This window comes from Rhinolophus sinicus, chromosome 14, assembly GCF_057876585.1.
Source record: "Rhinolophus sinicus isolate RSI-liver-muscle chromosome 14, RSI-T2T, whole genome shotgun sequence".
Taxonomy (NCBI): domain Eukaryota; kingdom Metazoa; phylum Chordata; class Mammalia; order Chiroptera; family Rhinolophidae; genus Rhinolophus; species Rhinolophus sinicus.
In genome coordinates this window covers 144,289,995-144,311,234 of record NC_142514.1, presented here as the reverse complement: position 1 = coordinate 144,311,234, position 21,240 = coordinate 144,289,995, and the positions used below count along the sequence as shown (strand labels likewise).

Here is a 21,240-nt window from a genome sequence, read left to right as displayed (position 1 = left end):
AACTGAAAAGCTTCTGAGCAGCAAAAAAACAAAACAAAACAAAAAATCACCAAAATAAAGAGGCAACCAACCAAATGGGAGAAGACTTTTACAAACAACATATCTGATAAGGGGCTAATATCCCAAATATATTAGGAACTCAGACAACTCAACAACAAAAAAATGAGCAGAGGACCTGAATATCCAAAGAGGATATACAGATGGCCAACAGACATAGGAAAAGATGCTCAACATCACTAATCATCAGAGAAAGGAAATGAACACCACAATGAAATATCACCTCACACTTGTCATCAGCAAGATAAATAGTAACAAGTGTTGGAGAGGTTGTGGAGAAAAAGGAATCCTCATACACTGTTGGTGGGAATGCAGGTTGGTGCAACAGCTATCGAATATAGTCTGGACGTTCCTCAAAAAATTAAAAATAGAATTATCATATGACCCAGCAATACCTCTCCTGGGTATACACCCAAAAAAATCTGAAAACATTTATCTGTAAAGATATGTGAGCTCCAATGTTCATTGCAACTTTATTTTCCATGGCCAAGTAATGGAAACAAAGTGTTCTTCAATAGAGGATTGGATAAAGAAGATATGGTATATACAAACAATGGAATACAACTCTGCCATAAAAAAAGATAAAACAATGCCATTTGTGACAACCTGGATGGATGTTGAGATTATTATGTTAATCGAAATAAGTCAGTCAGGAAAATGTTGAGAACTATATGACCTCACTGATATATAGGATATAAAACTGAAAGCAACAAAGGAAAAAGACAAACAAATAAAGAAACAAAAACTCATAGACACAGACAATAGTTTAGTGGTTACCAGAGGGTAAGGGGTAGGGTGGTGGCAGAAGAGGGTAAATGTGGTCAAATATATGGTGATGGAAAGTAAACTGATTCTGGGTGGTGAACACACAATGTGATATATAGATGATATATTATAGAATTGTACACTTGAAATCTATGTAATTTTACTAACCATTGTCACTCCAGTAAATTTTAATTTTAAAAAAAGAATATGATCTCTTTGCAATTAATTTGATGTTTCAAAACACAAATTGTGTAAGATCATATTCTTTAAAAATTCAAGCAAAATACACAACAGATATCTCTCACTGATATTGTATCTCTAATCATAACTTCAAATCTGATACTTTCATATTCTCTTTTATTCATTTCTCTATTTTAATTTTAGATTTAATTTTAGTCAGTATAAAAATGTCCCATTTAGACTTTTACACTAGCTCAACATAAATATTGTCTTCATTTATGTATTCAATATGGATTGCTAAGTCTGGAGTACAAATCTGTTATTCTTTCTAACTAATTGCTCAAACAACCATTTGCCTAATAAACAGGAAGCCAAATATATCTTTTGGGGATACCTCTCTCTATTAGTTATCCTAAAATCAAATTCAAAGGAATGCTGTCGTCCTCGGATGTTAAGAGGCTATTGGAGTTGAGTCAGCCTAAAACTGTTACTGTTTGTCACAGCTATATGATATTGAATTTAAAACTTTGTTCCTTACTGTGTCTATTTAGTAATCAGTCCAGACAATGTCCCATCACAGAGTGAGTCTAAGACATCCCTTCCATGATTTTCTTCTTGCATTCCTTTTACAACATGGGCTGTAAAAAGAGGTCACAGTGATATGTCCCATGTGAGAGCAGCTTAAGGTTCACCAGCTACACAGTAGAATAAAAATGAAGAAAATTATAAATTGTTTATATCATCACACACAGAATATTATATAAAGACTGGTTGTGTATAGCATTTTGATTTAGAGAAGGAATGGTGAGAGACAAGCCATGAGCTCTCCTAGAAGGTGGACTGTGTTGGCAAAATGTATTTTCCCAGGAGCCTCCTCAAGGCCCCCATGACCTCCTTATTCCTCAGGCTGTAGATGAGGGGGTTCAGGGCTGGAGTGACAATTGTGTAGAAAACAGAGATGATGTTGTCCTGCTTGGGGCTGTGGAGGGAACTGGGCAGGACGTACATGAACGTGGCAGCTCCATAAAACATCCCGACCACAGTCAGGTGAGAAGAACAGGTGACTAGGGCTTTCTGCCGCCCCTCATTTGAGGGCATGTGGAGCACAGTAAGTAGGATTAGTGTGTAGGAGGTAACAACGACAGAAAGAGGGAGCAAGAGGAAAGTCACACCTGTCACATACACCATGAGCTGATATCTGGAGGTATCTGCACAGGCCAACTTCAGCAGAGGTGGGATCTCACAGAGCAGGTGCCTGATTTCCCGGGACATGCAGAAGGGATAGTGCATGGTATACAAGGTATGTCCTAGAGCATTTAGGGATGCCAGCATCCAGGATGTGGCCACCATGACCCAGCAGACCATCGGACTCATGAGGACCATGTAGTTCAGAGGATGACAAATGGCCACATACCTGTCATAGGCCATGAAGGCCAGTAGGAGGTCCTCTGCAGCACCCAGGCTCAGTGCCAGAAACATCTGAAGGGCACAGCCCCCAAAGGAAATAGTGGGATCGCTGCGCAGAAAGTCCACGATGGCCTTGGGAGTGACAACAGATGTGAAGAGGAGGTCCATCAGTGAGAGCTGCCCAAGCAAGAGGTACATGGGCACGTGGAGACGGACATCCTGTGTGATAACCAAGAGCAGCAGGCCATTGCTGGTCAGGGCCAACAGGTACAAAGCTGAGATTGTGGCACACAGCAGCTCAGGAGACACACTGTCCTTTAGAATCCCCATCAGTAAGAAGCCACTTCCCAGGGTGGAGTTCCAGTGCTCCATTCTGTGCTGTCTCTAGTTGCCTAGAACCAAATGGATTCTTGGTGAAAGTTTGCTAAAATGGTTGCTTGGTTTTGTAACATCAAAACTCCTGAGGATGGCCAAAATAAATCCAATGAGGTGATGCCTTTTCCACTGGTAAATGACTACCTCTTTTTTCTTTTTAATTTAAGTATAATTGGTATACAATCTTATGTTGGTTATATTAGTTTCAGATGGATAATATAGTGATTTGATATTTTTATAACTTAAAATATGATCACCCCATTAATTCTAGTAATCATATGTCGCCATGTAAACTTGTCACAATATCAGTGACTTTAACTCTCTATTTCTCAGTTTCTGACTCTTTTAATTGTATCTTAATAAAGGACCATCTAAATACAGAACACGTGTCACAGTGATAGCTAAACATTAAGAGACACTACATGAAAACATTATTCAATCATCAAACCTGAACGTGTGGCTTTGCAGATAGATTAAATCATCTCTTTCTTAATGGAAAGCAAATTTCTGGCACCCATACCCATGATTATTCTTGGACCTATCTTATAAGTACAATGTTAGGCTAATGATTTAAATACCCAGTTAGTGTTCTGCAGAGACCTGTTTGAAGATGAAAACCTGAAAAGGTATAGAACTAAGTTTCAATAAAGCACTTCCACTTCTTTTTCCATGTAATTTAGGCCCACATTTGTTTGCAGCACTCAAGGCTGTAGACACACAAGCCTCACTGGAAGAGCTGACATACGTGCCCTTTAATCACCTCTCTTTATGAGCTCCACATTTTCCATGTGCTTGAGAGAGAAGAATTCCAGATTGTCTGAGAATACAGGATGGTGTGCTTGAGTTTCCGTTACTTTTAGAGTTAAACCTTTAGGATCAATGCAAACATCTGTGCTTTTTTTAAATAGTTTTTTTTTTTTTTTTTTTTAATTTGTTGGTTTGTTTCTTTTAACTGATTATGATAAAATGTGACCTGGGAGGACTCAGAAATAGGATAACAGATGAGGCTCTGCCCAGGAATATCAGAGTGTTTATGTCTGGGTAAATGGTGAAAGGTGTAGGCAACAAGAGGGTATGTATTGTATGTTGTAATCAGGCTCAATAATCCTAGCTTCCCTTTCTTGCATCAGACCCAGACCCCTACTCTTCTTCCTGCAGGGTCAGAGTACCCACACTGCATTGGAGGGCCACAGCGATAGAGAGGAAGTGCTCCTGTTCTGAAAAGCTCCTGTCGGAGCGTGGTACCCAATCCTGAGAAAAGCCAGAAGAGTCAGGCCCTGAGATTAACGGAAATCATTGTCATGCATCATGGGAACTAGACAGATAAAGCCAACTCTGAACATGTAGTAAAGAATCTGTATGTGAAGCATCTTTCTCTAAATCATTTCCCTATATTGTGGCTTATGTATTTTGACATTTCACTGGTTTCTATTGGCCTCTTCTGACTCCACAGGATTTTCATGGTAAAAAGTGATAGGAACATAAGACAGGCACATCATCTGCTCTTACATGGCCCTTTGGAGGCATGTATTATCGGACAGGTGCAAAAATCCTTATCAGAGGCCAGCAAAGCCCATGGAGTCTAAAGACAGGTACTGATACTTCGCCAGGAAACAGATACCCAAGCCTGGCATGTAGCACAGACTCTTTCATCCTCCTCACTGATTCCTCTTCTTGTTTAGAACACCAAGAATAGAGGGTATTGGGAAGGGCTATGGAGCTCAAAGCACTAGAGAAGATGGAAGATGGAGTGGCTTAGTTCTTAGGGTCTGCTTGGGCTCTGTGTCTCCACTCAACATTCCTGGAGGCTGCACACTTCCCTGAAAGAATCAATGCTCTTACCTCAGGTGGTCAGAAGCCCAGCTGGCCGACCATGCAGACTGCCTCGGGATTGTTTGATGGCCAGGAATGTTCCCATAGAAATGGGGAAGGAAGGTGGGGATTTTCTAGCGGTATCCAATTGGTTTAATTTTTGCTAAGTTAGGTTAAGAGTCTGAGAAGTCTGACCGAGCTAGGTATCGGGGCCCTTCTGTGCCTTCTGTTCCTCCACAGATCTTCTCTAGAGAAGCACTAAACACAGACAGAGAGCTAATACCGTCCTTGGGTAGTTTCTATGGAACAAGAAGATGGCTTTTCTGTTCTGACACCTGTGGGGAATTCGGAGAAACTGCTTCATTCATACAGTTTCCCAGGTAGGAAGCACATCTAGCCCTGGAGCAGTTGTCAGACTGAGTTCTTGGGTCCAGATGCTCAGATGTTGTTCATTAACTCTCACTAGGGTCTGAGAGCAAAGATGAAAGCAGCAGGAAGCTGGAGGAAGTAGATATAGAAAGAACTGCCTAAGGGAGATCCGCTGTGCCTGGCCTGCTTGTCCCTGGGGCCGACAGTGAGCCAGGGCCCTGTCCTGGGGGAGGCCACTCTGTCTCCTTATTCTATCACCTTTTCTACTCTATTTCACCCCTTCTTTCAGAGGGACTTATTTTCTCAGACGAAATGGCCTCCCCTGGAAATGCTGGTCCAGGAAACGGGATGTTAATGAATCCTTTTGGGCCGGTTTCCTGGACTGATATCCCTATACAATCCTCTCACTGAATTAGGTTGGAGGCCCTACGCTTTTGTCCCATGCTCAGGGAGGCACGGATGGCCCATTTCTAAATTGCTGACTGAACACCCCAGGAATCAAGAGCACCTTTCACGGTCTGCCCCGACACAGATTTTAAAGTGGATTTTGTGGCATCTGTGGGACACTCCTTCCACCTCACTCCCTCTCCATGGCTTCCTTCATGATTCTCTTAGCCTGGACTATTTCCAGTTCAGTGTGACTGTGCTCTGTGGAGTCTGTAATTACAAGATCTTCCTTTCATTGACCTTTGGCAATCCAGTGTGACCTGTGCATGAGTATGTGCGTCCTGGTGTTGTCTCCCAGTGATACCTGAAGAGAGTGGACAATTTTCTAAGTACTGAGCAGCAAAAACTAAAAAGAAATGCACACAGTACTGAAGCTATAGAATGTCAATGTTAAAAAAAGTCTTTTAAATCCTCCTAGAGATAAAATATGGATTACCCACTAATAAACACAGTTAGATGATAGTGGAGTTTTCAATGGTACTAGGACAATGGGAAAAAAATCTTCAAAGTGCTGAGGGAATATAACTAACCCCACACGTGGACAGACACATGCAGTTATTGCTGAGATTCTAACTTTCTTACCTTCACTGCCTGCTCTGTTTGCTTCTGCATTTACATGTTCTTCTTGTAGTATGAGCTCTCTCAATCCTGATTTAGCTTCCAAATATGATCAAGATTTCCCTGTTCAAAAAAACAATCCTTTGGTTTTCCTTTTTCTTCAGACCTTTTCTCTAAATGTCTTCCATGTTCACAACAAATTTCTTGAAAAAGCATTTATAATTATTGGGTCTACTTCTACTTTGAATTACTTACTCCTGATATATGAACTAACACTTGTTACCTGTTACATCAGACAACCCAGAAATCATAGTAGCATAACCCAATATAATTGTATTTCTCACTCGTATAACAGTTGAATGAGATTTCTTGGTTTGGGCGATGTCCTGACCTGCTCTCTAAGGGATGGTATGTTTACTCTGCTAAGAGGGCGTTTCGCTCAGGGAGATGCTGAAGGCAACCGTACGATAACAGAAGAGTGTAAACCTTCCCTTATGACAGAGCATGGCTCTCTGTAGTCCCAGAGGTAATGAACCTGGCTGTTGAAGTTTCACTCACATTTTAGCTGATTAAAACCAGATCATCTCCATCTCCTGCTTTACCTCAACTGATTAGCTTTTCTAGATGCTCACTAATGTCCTAATAACAAATTCAATGATAATTAAATAATTATATTTGATATTATTTAATTCAACAGTACTTATTTAAGTTTCGGAATTATTAAAGAGCCCTTTGAGTCTTAATCATGTTATATGCAACTAGAAGATAATTTATATTTTTATTTTTTATTTTTGGGAGGGAATTTAAACATCATCTGACTTAACTTCTTATTGACTTTATAAATCAGGATTTTGATTCCCAACAAGAACTGACTAGATCATGGTTAAAAAATAAGTAACAAAGTCACTGTCTCAAGCAACTATCCAATATCTCTTCTTTTATGATAAATAGCCCACTTTCAGTCCTCACCCTTCTGGACTATCCTTTTGCATTTGTTACTATTGAATACTCCTTATTTCTTGTTTTATTTTAAGATTTTTATTAAAATATAGCTAACACACATATCATATTAGTTTCAGCGGTACACCACAGTTATTCAACATTTATATACCTAAAGAAGTGATCACGGCTGACCCAGTGGCTCAGGTGGTTGGAGTGCTGTGCTCCTAATGCCAAGGTCACTGGTTCTATTTCCACATGGGCCAGTGAGTTGTGCCCTCTACAACTAAGACTGTGAGCAACGGCTCACCCTGGAACTAGGCTGACCTGAGGAGCCGGAGGTTGGCATGAGCTGCCGTGGGCTGCTGTGTGCTGCTGCGGGCTGCTGTGTGCTGCAGTGTGCTGCCAGGAGCAGCTGGTAGCCATTGTGAGTGGCCAGCAGCCATCGTGAGCAGCCGTGGGCTGCTGTGTGCTGCCATGTGCTGCCGTGGGCTACCGTGTGCTGCCATAAGTGGCCAGCAGCCATCGTGAGCGGCCGGCACCAGCGAGAGCTGCCATGAGCGGTTGACTAATGACCGGCAATGGACTTCCTCAGTGGGGAGCACAAAGGTCATAATACCGGCATGGGTCAGAGAGCTGTGTCCTACTAGCTCTGAACTAGACTGAGAAACAACGGCTTGAACCAGAGTGGGGCACGGGGTGGGAGAAGGGAAAAAAAAAAGTGATCACCATGGTAAGTCCAGCAACCATCTGACACTGTACCATGCTATCACAATATTATTCCACTACATTCCATATGCTGTGTATTACATCCCCATGACTTATTTGTTTTATTACTCATTTCTTAAATCGTTCTCTTTTTGTATTTATGATACACACCACGATGGCCAGATTCCTTTGATAGACCTTGGATAATTCTTTATTAATGTCATCATTCTGTCTTAATTTAATTGTAGATTTAAAGTCGGCTTTAATCAGGAGGTTTCCAGATGAGTAAACAAGATAATTTCAGAGTCAAGTTCTATAAACACAATAATGGAGATAAGAGAGTGACTGGAAAGGATATTGCCTACGATTGGATGTTTGGGGATGGCCTCTGGAGAGCTGTCAGTTGTGTTGAGAATGAGCTGACATTGTTGAGTATGAGTCCCATGTGTCAAGAATGACTGGCAAAGCATTTCAGACAAAGTGAACGGCAAGTACTAATGATTGGATGTCAGGATGAGGTTTACATTTTTGGGGAAGAGAAAGAAAGTCATTCTGGCTGAAATATCGTGACTGTATCTCTGCCAGATACCTTAATACAATGGACTCAGTGTGTGTTAATGAAGAAAATTACAGGAAGAATAAAACATTAGATAGTTACATAATATGATCAATATGATTCCCTTCAAAGTTGAAATTTAACAGTAAGATGAAAAACTCTCTTCAGATATTGAACATCACAAATCCGATAGCTTCTAACAGAAATATTTTGAAGAATTGGGACTCTGTGATCATATAAATTGCCAACATTAATTTTCCATTTGATCATTGTCTTTCAGAATGAAGCTCCAAAAGTGAAGGCAGGATCATGTCTTTCTCAATTCTACCTGCAGGGCAAACTGGTTAATCTTTTACATAAAAACCTCTGCTGAATAGATTACAGACTAGTTAGTCTTACGACAAGACTCTGCATAATTGATTTCTAACTTTGTTTTCTGCCACACACTCTCAGTTACACATTTCTGTGCTTTTGTTCATCTAATAGTCTTCTTTAGGCAGCTTATCTGGCCCATTGCTGCTTGTTGAAATCACGCATCCTGCTAATAAATCAGGTCTCATTTCAGTAGTCATATTCATGAAATATTCCTGATCTTCAAAGAAGCTATTGACCTTGCTTTTGATCCCCACAGCATTTTTCTTTAATCTTAAAATAGTTCCTTATTTAACTTTAAAAAGAGTTATCTCGGGGTCAGGGGGAAGAGAGGTGGTAGATGAGGGTAAAGGGGATCAAATATATGGTGATGAAAAGAGAGCTGACTCTGGGTGGTGAACACACAATGTGATTTATAGATGATGTAATACAGAATTGTACACCTGAAATCTATGTATCTTTACTAACAATTGTCACCCAAATAAACTTTAATTTAAAAAAAAAGAGTTATCTCTATATTTGCATTATCTTGTTAGTGGATTTGAAATTATTTTAAAGAAAGCCCTAACTTTTACTCACATTGTGAGGTTCTGGGCACAGTGCTTGCACAGAGTAGGCATTTAATGAATATTTGTGGGGAAAAAATCAATTGAGGCAAATAAAGCAAGGGCAGAAAGGGAGGATAGTGGAGATATTGTTGTCAATCACTATGTTCCATGTACTAAAGGAACATGTCAGAAGTCACTGCCTCCGAAGGTGGACTATCTATCTCCCAGACAGCTTCCTGAAAGCCCCCTTCACGTCCTTGTTCCTCAGGCTGTAAATGATGGGATTCAACATGGAAGTCATAACTGAATAGAACACAGAGATGACCTTATCCTTTCCAGTCATTGTCTTGGAATTGGGTCTCATGTAGGCAAAGATTCCAGAGCCATAATAGAGAACCACAACAGTGAGATGGGAGCCACAGGTAGAGAACAACTTGTGCCTCCCCTCCCCTGACTGCATCCGAATCACAGTGGAGAGAATGTACCAATAGGAGACCAGGATGAGGGAGACAGGTGCCAAGAGGATAATCACACCCATTGAGAAGAGGGCCATCTCAGCATCGTAAGTGTCTGCTGAAGCCAGCTTCAGGAGTGCAGGAGGTTCACAAAAATAATGATTAACTGCATTCTGTCCCTGGTAGGGGAGACACAGTGTAAAAGCACTGTCCACTGAACATACAAATGCCCCACTGATCCAGGACAATGTAGCCAACTGGACACAGAACCTCTGGGTCATGATAGTGGAGTAGTGCAGGGGCCTGCAGACAGCCACATAGCGGTCATAGGACATCACCGCCAGAAGTGCACACTCTGTACACCCTGCGAGAAGGAAGACAACCATCTGTAGTGAGCATCCAGCAAAGGAGATGCTTTTCTTTTTTACAAGGAAGTGGGCCAACATCTGAGGAACGATGCTTGTAGAGAAGCAGAGGTCGGCAAAGGACAAGTTTTTAAGGAAAAAGTACATGGGAGTGTGAAGTTGAGAGTCAGTTTGGATAAGGATTATTATGAGCAGATTTCCACAGATAGAGAGAAGGTAAATGATCAGGAAAACACAGAACAGCAAGATCTGGATCCTTGGATCCTGTGAAAGTCCCAGCAAGATAAATTCAGTCACAGAAGTTTGGTTTCCTTCTCCCATTGATGTTTATTCGTGTTTACCTATCATCAGAAAGAGAACAGATGCATTCTTAATGTTTGATTCCACATGTTTATAAACAAGTACAATGTTAACAAGTGCATCTTATTGAAACATTGGCTTACAGCTGCTTCTTACTAGGTGCCAGTTTGCGTTTCTATCAATTTACCTGGTTTATAAGCACATTTTTCCTTGGTTGATCCACTTGGTAGGCTAAGTGTCACACTCGATGTGGTGTCTCCACTAATCCTGATGTTGATATATTCATGAAGATATATTAAAGGAATTTTCTTTGGTTCAATTTCATTTTTTTCTTCTCAAGAAATATTTAACATTTTACCTGGATTAGCAGCTTGAGAATGATGTGAACCTGTTTAGTCAATAAAACCACTTTTTCTTTATACTTCAAAATCAAAACACAGAGGTTAATGACAAGTTTGTTCATAATAGAGTAGGAAGTTCAAATACGGTTAGGGGATGAAACAGATAAACTGTAGGTGTTAGTTCTTGCTTTTGTCCATAGTCTTTTTATAAAGAAGCTTCTTAAATAGAAACCCAAACAGGGTAAAGAAAAATCAGCATGAAAAAATGTAACATTCAGAAGCGTTACTGAATAATGAGACTTTAGTGCCTTGTTTGAGGGACGGAAGCCAGGACCAAGCAGGAGCTTGAACTTCTGAAGTGAATATGAGCAGATTTTATAGCCCATGACACACAACCTCAGCTCACCTCTGATCCCAACCCCACGTACGGTGAACAGGTCTCACTCACTAGGCACCACGGAAATTCTATCTCAAGGCTGCCAGGCGTTTCTGCCCAGAGTGTTGTATGGGGAAGATAATGCCCCTTTAACCACTGGACAATGGGTGTTGATGAATAAATGCACCAGATATTTCTGGGAGTCATTCTATATGCTTCTTAAATGTTGAGCTCTACGGAGTTGAGCCTTCTTTGTCTATACTGTGATGATGGTGATGGTGATGGTGATGATGATGGTGATGATGATGATGATGATGATGATGATTGATGATGATTGATGATTATTTTGCCTGCGAAGCTTTCTTAGAATTTTTTCCTAACCACCATCCCTCATAAATTTTAATAGCACAGATATTTTGTATATTTATTTATACACTGCAGTCTTTTGGAAGGCCACATACTATTGCAATCTCTAAGATTTCTTTCTCTTTCCTATATTGCCCCCATTGAGAATGCACAGTCTACAATAACAACTTAAGTAATCTACATTTTATAGGTGTTTAGTTGTTTCCTGTTTAAATCTTATTGCTTCCTTATACCACTTCCTGGAATCACTTTTCAAATAAACTAACTCCACCCAAGCCCTTTTCTTGGGCTTTGCTTTTAGCACCTAAACTATGAGAGAAAGAATTGGACCTGAGATAAAGGCCTGATGAAAGCAATATGGGTAGGCTGCCTTCTTGAGGGGGGAGTTCCAGCTATGTCTGATGATAAGGACTAACAGTGCTTACTATGTACCTGGCATTGTACAAAGTACTCCATGTATATTTGTTTATTTAATCTTCACAACAATCCTATGAAGGAGTATATTTTCAAATCTCTATTTTGTAGTTGAGGAAATTGAGGGATAGAGATGTTCAGCAACTTGCTGGTAACACAGATATCAATTGTTGAGTTGGAAGACAAAGCCCCCAAGTCTTGTTCTAGCATCTGAGCTTTTAAATCTTCACTGTAATTTCACTCTCAATTCCAATAGCAGTAGTTAGTACTGCAAAATTCATTCATGTAGGTGGACTTGACACAGGGAAATCCAAGCAATGCTCAAAAGACGGAGGAAATTATCCTCAATCCCAAACATGTTCATAAATGGCTTGACTCCTCTGAAAGGTGGCTGAGCTTAAGGTTTCCAGATGTTGTCAATTAGAAAATAACCTGGGACAAACTAAGCCTTGTAGTAGGATTCTCGCCATATTTTTTAACTTGAGGGAGGAGTTTTTGTAACAAAAGAGAGGGTTCGATTCGGGTAGAACAACCAATCAGATTTAAGGAGTGTCAACCACGCATATGCCAGGTCTGCTACCAGGGCCACAATGGAGCAGTAGTCAGTTTGAGTCTGGTGCCATTGGTGACTATATGGTTGTCATAAATTTACTTTTAACACTCACATTACTGGATTAGATTTACAATGTAGGATATTTGGTGAGATTCAGTGGCCCAACTATTGTGTATAGGACCTTGTATACTGGGTACCAGAGCATATTACTACTACTACTACTACTACTATCACTACTAATAATAATAATAACAATAATAACAAAAAAAAGAAATAATTTACCTCACATAACACTTACTATGTTCCAGAAACTCTTATAAGCATTTACTATCTATCATTTAATCCTCAGAATATTCTCAAGAAATAAATACTACTAATACCCTATTGTATAGATATGGATACTGAGACCCAGTGAGTATTCTAAGAAAAACACTTTCAGGGACACAGGGCTAGTAAAGTATTGAATCAGGATTCAGTCCCAGATAGTCTGGCTCCAGAGCCCAGACATGATATTGTCCCACTGAATAGTAGGACAGATTCTATTTTTAGAGACACACTCTGGAACTGGGCTCTGTCTGAATCCATAGGAGTCAGAAGTAGAATGCACCATAGAACTGGGATTTGGGAAAATGTAAGGCAGAGGCTCAGGGTGTACGTAGGAAAGAAACAGACATGCTTTCTTTCTGTAGTTTGGATTCAGGTGGAGAGGAAGCTACATATCATCTGTGAAAATATTTGTAACATCTTAATATTCCTCAAAGTTTGTTTCTATCCTTTCCTTCTTTACATACTGTTCCTTAGGGGATCTCATTTAAATCCATTGCCTAAACTATCACCCATATCTAGAATATCTCATTAATTATTTGGCATCTGACCACTATGCTAAACTTGAATTTTCAATTTTCTTTTGGATATTTACAATAGAATATTTCATTTCTGTCTCAAAATCAACATATTTGTAATTTAATTTTATTCCACAAATGATTTTTAACTTCACCCTTCCTGCAAATAAATATCACTACCATTTTCTCTAAATACCATAACCTAAGAACATAAAATCAACTTTGCTTTCTTTATCCACTGTGTTGCCAAGTTGATCAATCAAGTTCATCCTTTGAATCATCTTTTAAATCTCTAAACTTTCTTTTTATTGTCATTGTCATTCTTGCTAGATGAGTCTTTCATTCAGTTCTACTTGTATGTCTCAATATCCTTCTAACTTGTTTCTATACTAGAGTCTAATGCATCTTGGACTCACTAACTGATAAATCTTCCAAATTAAATGGTTTCCTCTATCCAATTAAATAAACTCAAAATTCCCTAGTTGAGCATTTAAAGCTTATCTGAAAGATATCTTAATCTCCTTCCGACTTTTACCTTAAGTTTCTTTTTCAATTAAATTTATTGGGGTGACATTGGTTAGTAAAATTATATAGGTTTCAAGTGTAAAATTATAATATTACGTTCTCTATAGATTCCATTGTATGTTCACCACCCAGAGTCAGTTCTCCCACCATCACCATATATTTGACCCGTTTACCTTTTTCTAACATCTCCCTCCTCCTTCTCTCCACTCTTTCCCTCTGGTAACCACTAAACTGTTGTCTGTGTCTACGAGTTTTTGTTTCTTTGTTGGTCTTATTCCTTTGTTGCTTTCAGTTTTACATCACACGTATGAGTGAAGTCATATGGTTCTTGACTTTTTCTCTCTCACTTATTTCGCTTAGCATTATAATCTCAAGATCTTTCCATGTTGTCGCAAATAGCAGTATTTCATCTTTTCTTATGGCTGAGTAATATTCCATTGTGTATATGCACCATACCTTCTTTATCCAATCATCTATTGAAAGATGCTTTTGTTGTTTCCATGTCTTGGCCACCATGAATAATGCTGCAATGAACGTAAGGTATATTTACAGATAAAATTTTCAGATTTTGGGGGTAGGTATCCAGAACAGGGTCTGCTAGGTCATATGGCAATTCTATTCTTATTCTTTTTAGAAACCTCTATACTGTTTTCCACAGTGGCTGTACTAATTTACATTCCTACCAGCAGTGTATGAGGTTTCCTTTTTCTCCACAACCTCTCCAATACTTGTTATTACTTGTCTTCTTGACAATGGCCATCTGATTGTGGTTTTGATTTGCATTTCCCTAATAACTAGTGAAGCTGATCATTTTTTTATATAACTGTTGGCCATTTGTATGTCTTCTTGGGGGGGTGTCTATTCATATCCTCTGCCCATTTTTTAATTGAATTGTTTGTTTTTTTTGTTTTTGAGTTGCATTTGTTCTTTGTATTCTGTTTCAATAAAACCAAATTGTTAATGATCTGTGGAGTTTGGATTCAAAGAGCTTGGTTAGATAAAAAAGACAGAGACTGATAACAAGAATAGGTCACATTAAATATATCTGTTAATGGAGAATGGTTTAAGTTTTTTTTAAAAAATATGTACACTATCTAAAAATAAATGTTGAATTTCTTGAGATAATAAACAATTTTTTAATTTTCTAAGTTATCAATTTTGGGGAAAAAAAGGGGAATGACATAAAGAGACTGACAACCATAGGAATACTATACTGGTTTATAAATATTTATAATTGATAAGGCTCACGCCCATATAGTTTTACAGATAAACATCAAGGACTAGATCATTCTTATTATTTAAATTATACCAAGGGATAAAAATAGGATTTTGAACATTTCAATGAACAAAAAACCCATCTCAAACTATTTGGAAATAAATCTATTGCTCTTGTCATTGATAAGGAGGACGAGCTATAGTAATGAGGAAAAAATAAGGGGCGAGTTTCAAGGGTGCTGACAATTTTCTTAATCCTAAGATATGTGCTGATCACATAGCTGTGCTCACGATTTGAAAATTCATCCAACACTACACTTACAATTTGAATCCTTCTCTGTAGTTATATTATGCTTTGATTTAAGAGTTTGCTTTAAAATAGAACATTTGACAAGTATAATTATATTGTCCCAGAAAAAGAGTATTTTTAAAGAGTATTTTAAAATAGTCAATCCACAATAAAATGTCTAAATGAATTAACTGTGGTTTATTTAAGATTTTATATTATTTTATTTCTTAAATTTTTCTGGATTCAAAAATTTTTTTAAGAAGAAGAAAAAGGCAAAAGATTTCTATGATCTGATGAGAAATCAGAACACAGTTTACTGGTTACCAGAGGGTAGAGGTGGAGGGGGATGGTAGAAGAGGGGGTGAAATATATGGTGATGGAAGGAGAATTGACTCTGGGTGATGAACACACAATGCAATATACACAGATGCTATATTATAGAGATGTACACTTGAAACCTGCATAATTTTACTAAAAGATCACCCCAATAAATTTATTACGAATTAAATAAAACATAAGTGAAAAATAAAAACATACAGAAAATATCATATTTAATGGTAAAACATTGAAAGCTTTCCCTCCTAAACCAGGAAAATGATAAGAATATTCTCATATTTTCTGTCATTTCTATTCAACATTGTAGCCAGAACAACAAGAAGAAACTGAATAAAAATTAGAAAGAAATAAAAGTCTCACTATCTATTAGTGATATGACTATGCATATAGAAAAATCCAAAAAAATCTACAAACAGTTATTGCAATAAAGAGTTTATTAAAGCTTCTAGTCACAAAATCAATCCAACAAAATGATCAGCATTTTTGTATGCCAGCAATCAGCAGTTAGCACGTGAAATTTCTTTTAAATACCATTTTAAATACCATTTTAAAATGTGAAGAATCTAGGGAAAAATTGGACAAAGGATGAGCAAGATGTCTAGAGAGAAACTTAGAAAACCCTGGGAGACACCAAAGAAGTTATAAGTAAATGAAGAGATATTCTCTATCATGCATCAGACGATTCAATATTGTGAAGTTGTCAATTCTCCTCAAAGTCATTAACACATTAAATTCAATACCAAGCAAAATCCCATCAACCTGATAAAATGATTCTAAAGTTTATGTATAGAAGTTAAATATACAAAAATAGCCAAGACTCTCGTGAAGAACAAAGGGGAAAGACTTGATCTGGAAGACATGAAGATGTGTTATGAAACTATACTAACTGAGATAACATGGCATTGGTGCGGGAAGACAAAAACGTGCCATTGGAATAAATGGTGATGGGACAAGGATATTCCCATAAAAGACACTAACTTTGACCTCTACTTCACACCATACACCGAAAGGTGAAAGACAAAACTACAAAGCTTTTGAAGATAAATAGGAAAATTATCTTCATGATCTCAGACTTGGGAAAGATTTCTTAAACAAGGCACAAAAAGGTATGCACTAATGAAAAAGTATGATAAAGTTGAGATTACCCTAAAATTGGGAACTTCTGTTTATCTGAAGAAAAGACAAATAAAGTGAAAATGATTTAAAAGAAAGAAACAGAAGGAGGACGAGGAGCGGAGGGCAAGTAGGAGAAGAAAGGGAGAGGAAGAGGAGGAGGAGGAGATCATAAAAATTAAGAAATTTACCAACCCAATTTAATATAGTAAATTTTTTCTAACATTTCCTATAATTAGGTTGTAGCCTTAGAAAGTAGATTCAGAAAAGAATTCCCAGATACATGAGACAAATGCTTATTCATTGATGTGTATACACACACACACACACACACACACACACACACACACACACACACAGGGTCTTTCTTTGGTCCTGCTATCCTTTCTAGCCACTGACTAAAATTTCTTTTCATTTGTTCCAACTTTTCCAATCACTCTCTTTTCTTTCATTGCCAGCATATTCATGACTGAAAATTCCCATCCATTCCCCCCCCCTTTTTTTTAACACTTTCAATCTAACTTCTACTCCTATGACTACTAAAACTGTCCTTCCCAAATCTCTCATAATTTGCTACTTATCGGATGTGACCTCTTTTCAGACTGCATTGTCACTTTGTTTGTTTGCTTGTTTGTTTCTGGAACTGTTTGGCACTCAAGAGTTTGGGAACTCTTGTCCATTGGATTCTTTTAATCATTCATATAATTTTCTGAACCTGAAGTCCTTTATTAATGTGGTTCTGTCTCAGATATGTATGTTCCAGCTGCTAGGTGGAGTTGGAGAAAGATCACAACAAATGGATACATTTCTTATTACTTCCAGTGCTTCCACACATCTCAGTCTCCTTCCTTTACGATTTCCTGTGTCTTCCCAATAACCTCGTCCTAGCAGGGAGAACATTCTTCTCAAGTCCCTACCTACCGCAACCCCATTAACCTCATCACACTCAGGATGTTCTCTCTGTTGTGTCACAGGGAAATTAAAGGCTGCAACATAAATAAGTTCACCTGCTCACCTCTCCCGACACACGTCCCTACAAACCTGTAGTAATCCATCTTTTCTTTCAGGGGAAGAGTTGTCTTAACTAAAATAAGTGTATTCCCTTGTGGTCTAAATGCCCGATATTTCTCCTCTGGCTATTTCTCTAACAGGTATAACCTCTATTTTTCCTTTACCTTCCCATTTCCTGTGCTATTGGCTTTTCCTTCTAACACAGGAATGCATTTATCTTCTTCCCCTTCACTCTAAGCTTCTCAAAATAATGTTTTTGCTTCTCTAGTGAACCTACTTTGCACAACTCAAATTGACCTCTCAATGACCAAATATATTGATTTTGCTTTTGGTTATCTTTTTTATTATATTTACTGAGGTGACATTGGTTAGTAACATATCTTGATTGATCTCTCAGTCATATCTAAAACCATAGACACCTTGAAGCTGTATTCTCCTTTGTCTTCTCTTACTCCTTTATTCTCCTGATGACATCTCCTTTTCCCTTCTCACATTTTTCCTTCTGTCCATCACTTAACATTGGCATTTTTCTCTTTTCTTCACTTCCTGAGGCTACACACTCTCTGCATGACCTCATGAAATCCTCTGACTTCAGCTGTTATTTCATTGTTGATGACTCCCAAATCCCTACAAGCAGCTGAGGTGTTTATTTCCAAAGTTCTGACTCACAGATCAAATGACCTCACTGACAATTCCCATACATATGTAATAGAAATAATAACAACGATCGTAATGATAATAATGATGATGTTGCTAGTGATGGCCTAAGTCTTCAGGACAGACAGCGTGGTTTGAATCTGAGCTCTACAAATTAACAAATACATAGATCATCTTAAGTAAGTCATTTGAGCTGCAGAAGCTTCAGTTTTTGCATCTATAATATGAGGATATTCGTGCCTAATTTCTCCATTTACTACACGGATTAAGTGAAATAATTTCTAAAACCACAGTTATTATTTAGCACATGATAAACTTTAATTGTCTAGAGCAATAATACATATGCATTATTTAATGCACACATATGGAGCAGTCACTTTACATGCACTTTCTCATTTAACTACCAGTTAATACAACTAAAACTGAAATTATTATGTTTTTCTTGTTTTTTGGATAAATTTTCACCTAAATACTCCTTTTCTTCCCCTTATATTGGCACAACTAGAATGACCATCTCTCAGACTGAAAATAGGAGGCATTTTCTCTTTTTTCCTTTCCTTTCTTTTCCACTTACTGATCAATTTATATAGTCACTGGATGTTATCCTAGAAAATCTCAAATCTGTTTCCTCCTCTCTACTCCTAGGATCACCAACCTATTCTTTGACCCCATAGTTTCTACCTGTTATAACTCTATGATCTCTCTGCCTCCTGTATCGCTCTTTCCAATAATACAATAATCTTTACAAAATGCTAATTGTATCCTTTTCAATTCCCCATTAAACCATTCAATAATTCCCTATTGTTTATAGACTTAAGCCCAGATGCATAAATCCGGCCCCACAGCATCTCTGCCTGACTGCAGATGTCTGCAAGGCTAGCTCTCCCCACTTCCTAACTCTTAACCCATGGCCTCCATTCACAAAGGTACATGAACTCATGCCTTCACTTGTGCCATTTCCTCTATGGAAGTTCACTTCTTGCTTCATTAACTAGATAAACTCCTAGTCATCCTCCAATACGCTCCTCTAATGTCACTGCTTCATGAAAGCTTCACAGACTTCATGAAGGTGAGTTGTTATTTTCCATCTCCCTTTTCCTCTAGGTTTCATACCTACCACTATCAATACATCTTTTCTATCACAGCATGTGCATATATATGTACATATATATATGTTACATATATATACATGTACTTTCAAGTCCCTGTTTTCTTCTATTTCATGAATTCTTTGATGAAAAAGACTGTCAGTAATCTTACCCCATCACATGACACATAAGTTTTTCAATTAATATCTGTTGAACAAATCAATAAGTGTATATCTCATGCATATATTTTCACACATAACAAATTTACACATATTTTCGCTCACTTGCCCAAACACAAACACTTTCACAACCAGGAACAATAAAGTGTGAGTTAAGTATGAAAGACACACTATCTCTTAGCGTGAGTGCCCCCCAGAACTGACCAGCAAGAAAAATGAAGCATGTTCATCATATAAAGATGCAAAAACAATGTTTTCTTGTTTTTCCTTTCTACCTTGAACTCAAGTAGAAGCAAAGATTATAAATTCTACAAACCTTTTACTTGTCATGAGCTGTGACAGAGATGATAGAACAAAGTATTCGGTCTTACAGTAACAAAAGACCTCAAATAGCTGTCATATTTATCTCACTTTCTACACCCAGGGATTTTCAAAATCAAAGACCAGGTTTCCTTGTAGTCTTTTGCTTGTGATATTAGGAAAAGTACAAGTGGATGGGAACACAGAGGCAGAAAAGGACAGGGGACATCTGGCAAGGTTCCGTAGTTGGAAGACGAGGGCAAAGTGTAAGGTAATTACAATAGAGATTTTAGGGTACTAACACTAATTTGTTTTCTTCTGTGTAGAATCAGATACATACAGGCAGCTTGGAGCAAAATTTTTATGAGTATATTGAGTTTTATAGGAGGAAAGTTAACAACAAGTCTTCCCCAACCCAGAAAAAAGAAAGATGGTGCTGAAGAGGAAAAGCCAATTCTTTACAAACCTAGCAGTATCTCCTGAAGAAACACAAACCCCTGGACACATTACCTACTGTCACCTGCTGGGCTGAGCACAGAGCAGTAGATTCATTGGTCTCAAGGGCTGAGTACAGGATGGTAAAATCTGTAGCCTGAAGATCAAAATCCCACTTGGCGTTCTTAGGATTTTTATTCCTAGACACTCAGAATGTTTCTCCACCTTAAACCGTTGCCAACCTCTTGTCTCAAAGACACAAACCTAAATTCTCCAAGGGCATAAACAGTGGATTTTCCTACGAGGAAGTTATTAAAAATGAAGTCCTGAGAGCTGAAGTAAACAATGCATTCCCATGAGTCTGATTTCACAAGATACTCTGAAGTCTTTTATATTATACTTGTAGATACTAATTGGGATCTCTTGGTCTCCCTTGATTTCAAAAGGTCTATTAAAAAGAGACAAAATTTTACATAGGCATTTGGAATTCAATATGCGTTTATTAATCAACCCAACAATTCTATTCCTAGATACCCAAGAGAAATGAAAACCTTGGCCCACATAAAACTTCCAATATAATCATTCCTATCAGCTTTATGCAAACACTCAAAAAATGTTTATTAATAGATGGATGTATAAATAAATTGGTATATCTCTGTTGTGCATCCTTTTAATAAAATACTACTCAGCAGAAAAAAAACGAGCTATTGATAAATACAACATTATGGTTGAATTTCAAAAACATTGTGCTGAACAAAAGAACTAGACACAAAAGAGTTCATAATACATGATTTTTTTTTTTTTCATGAAATTCTAGGGTCAGTAGTTACTTGAGGACTAGTGTAGTAGTTTTGTGAATTGGGTCAGTAGTTACTTGGGGATCGGTTTATAAAAAGTGACAGCGAAGGGGCACAAGGAAATTATCTGATGCCAGAAAATATTACATATTTTGATTGTGGAGCTAGGTACAGAGGTGCATACATTTGT

General features: G+C 38.0%; 2 protein-coding genes across 2 annotated transcripts in view; both read right to left on the bottom strand.

Annotated features, from left to right (window-relative positions):
* Positions 1 to 208: 208 nt before the first annotated feature.
* The window catches only part of LOC109445589 (olfactory receptor 2AG2-like), a 47,968-nt gene continuing 26,936 nt past the window's right edge, over positions 209 to 21,240 (bottom strand). Inside the window, exons 3-4 of the mRNA XM_088791617.1 lie at positions 5,995 to 6,093; positions 209 to 2,801 (exon numbers count right to left, since the gene is read on the bottom strand). Coding sequence (XP_088647743.1) covers positions 1,831 to 2,781 — 951 coding nt within the window. The 5' untranslated portion in view covers positions 2,782 to 2,801; positions 5,995 to 6,093 and the 3' untranslated portion in view covers positions 209 to 1,830. The remainder of the gene's footprint in view (positions 2,802 to 5,994; positions 6,094 to 21,240) is intronic.
* The window catches only part of LOC148755852 (olfactory receptor 2D3-like), a 35,199-nt gene continuing 23,091 nt past the window's right edge, over positions 9,133 to 21,240 (bottom strand). Inside the window, exon 2 of the mRNA XM_088791618.1 lies at positions 9,133 to 10,254. Within this exon, the coding sequence (XP_088647744.1) occupies positions 9,311 to 10,234 (924 nt within the window). The 5' untranslated portion in view covers positions 10,235 to 10,254 and the 3' untranslated portion in view covers positions 9,133 to 9,310. The remainder of the gene's footprint in view (positions 10,255 to 21,240) is intronic.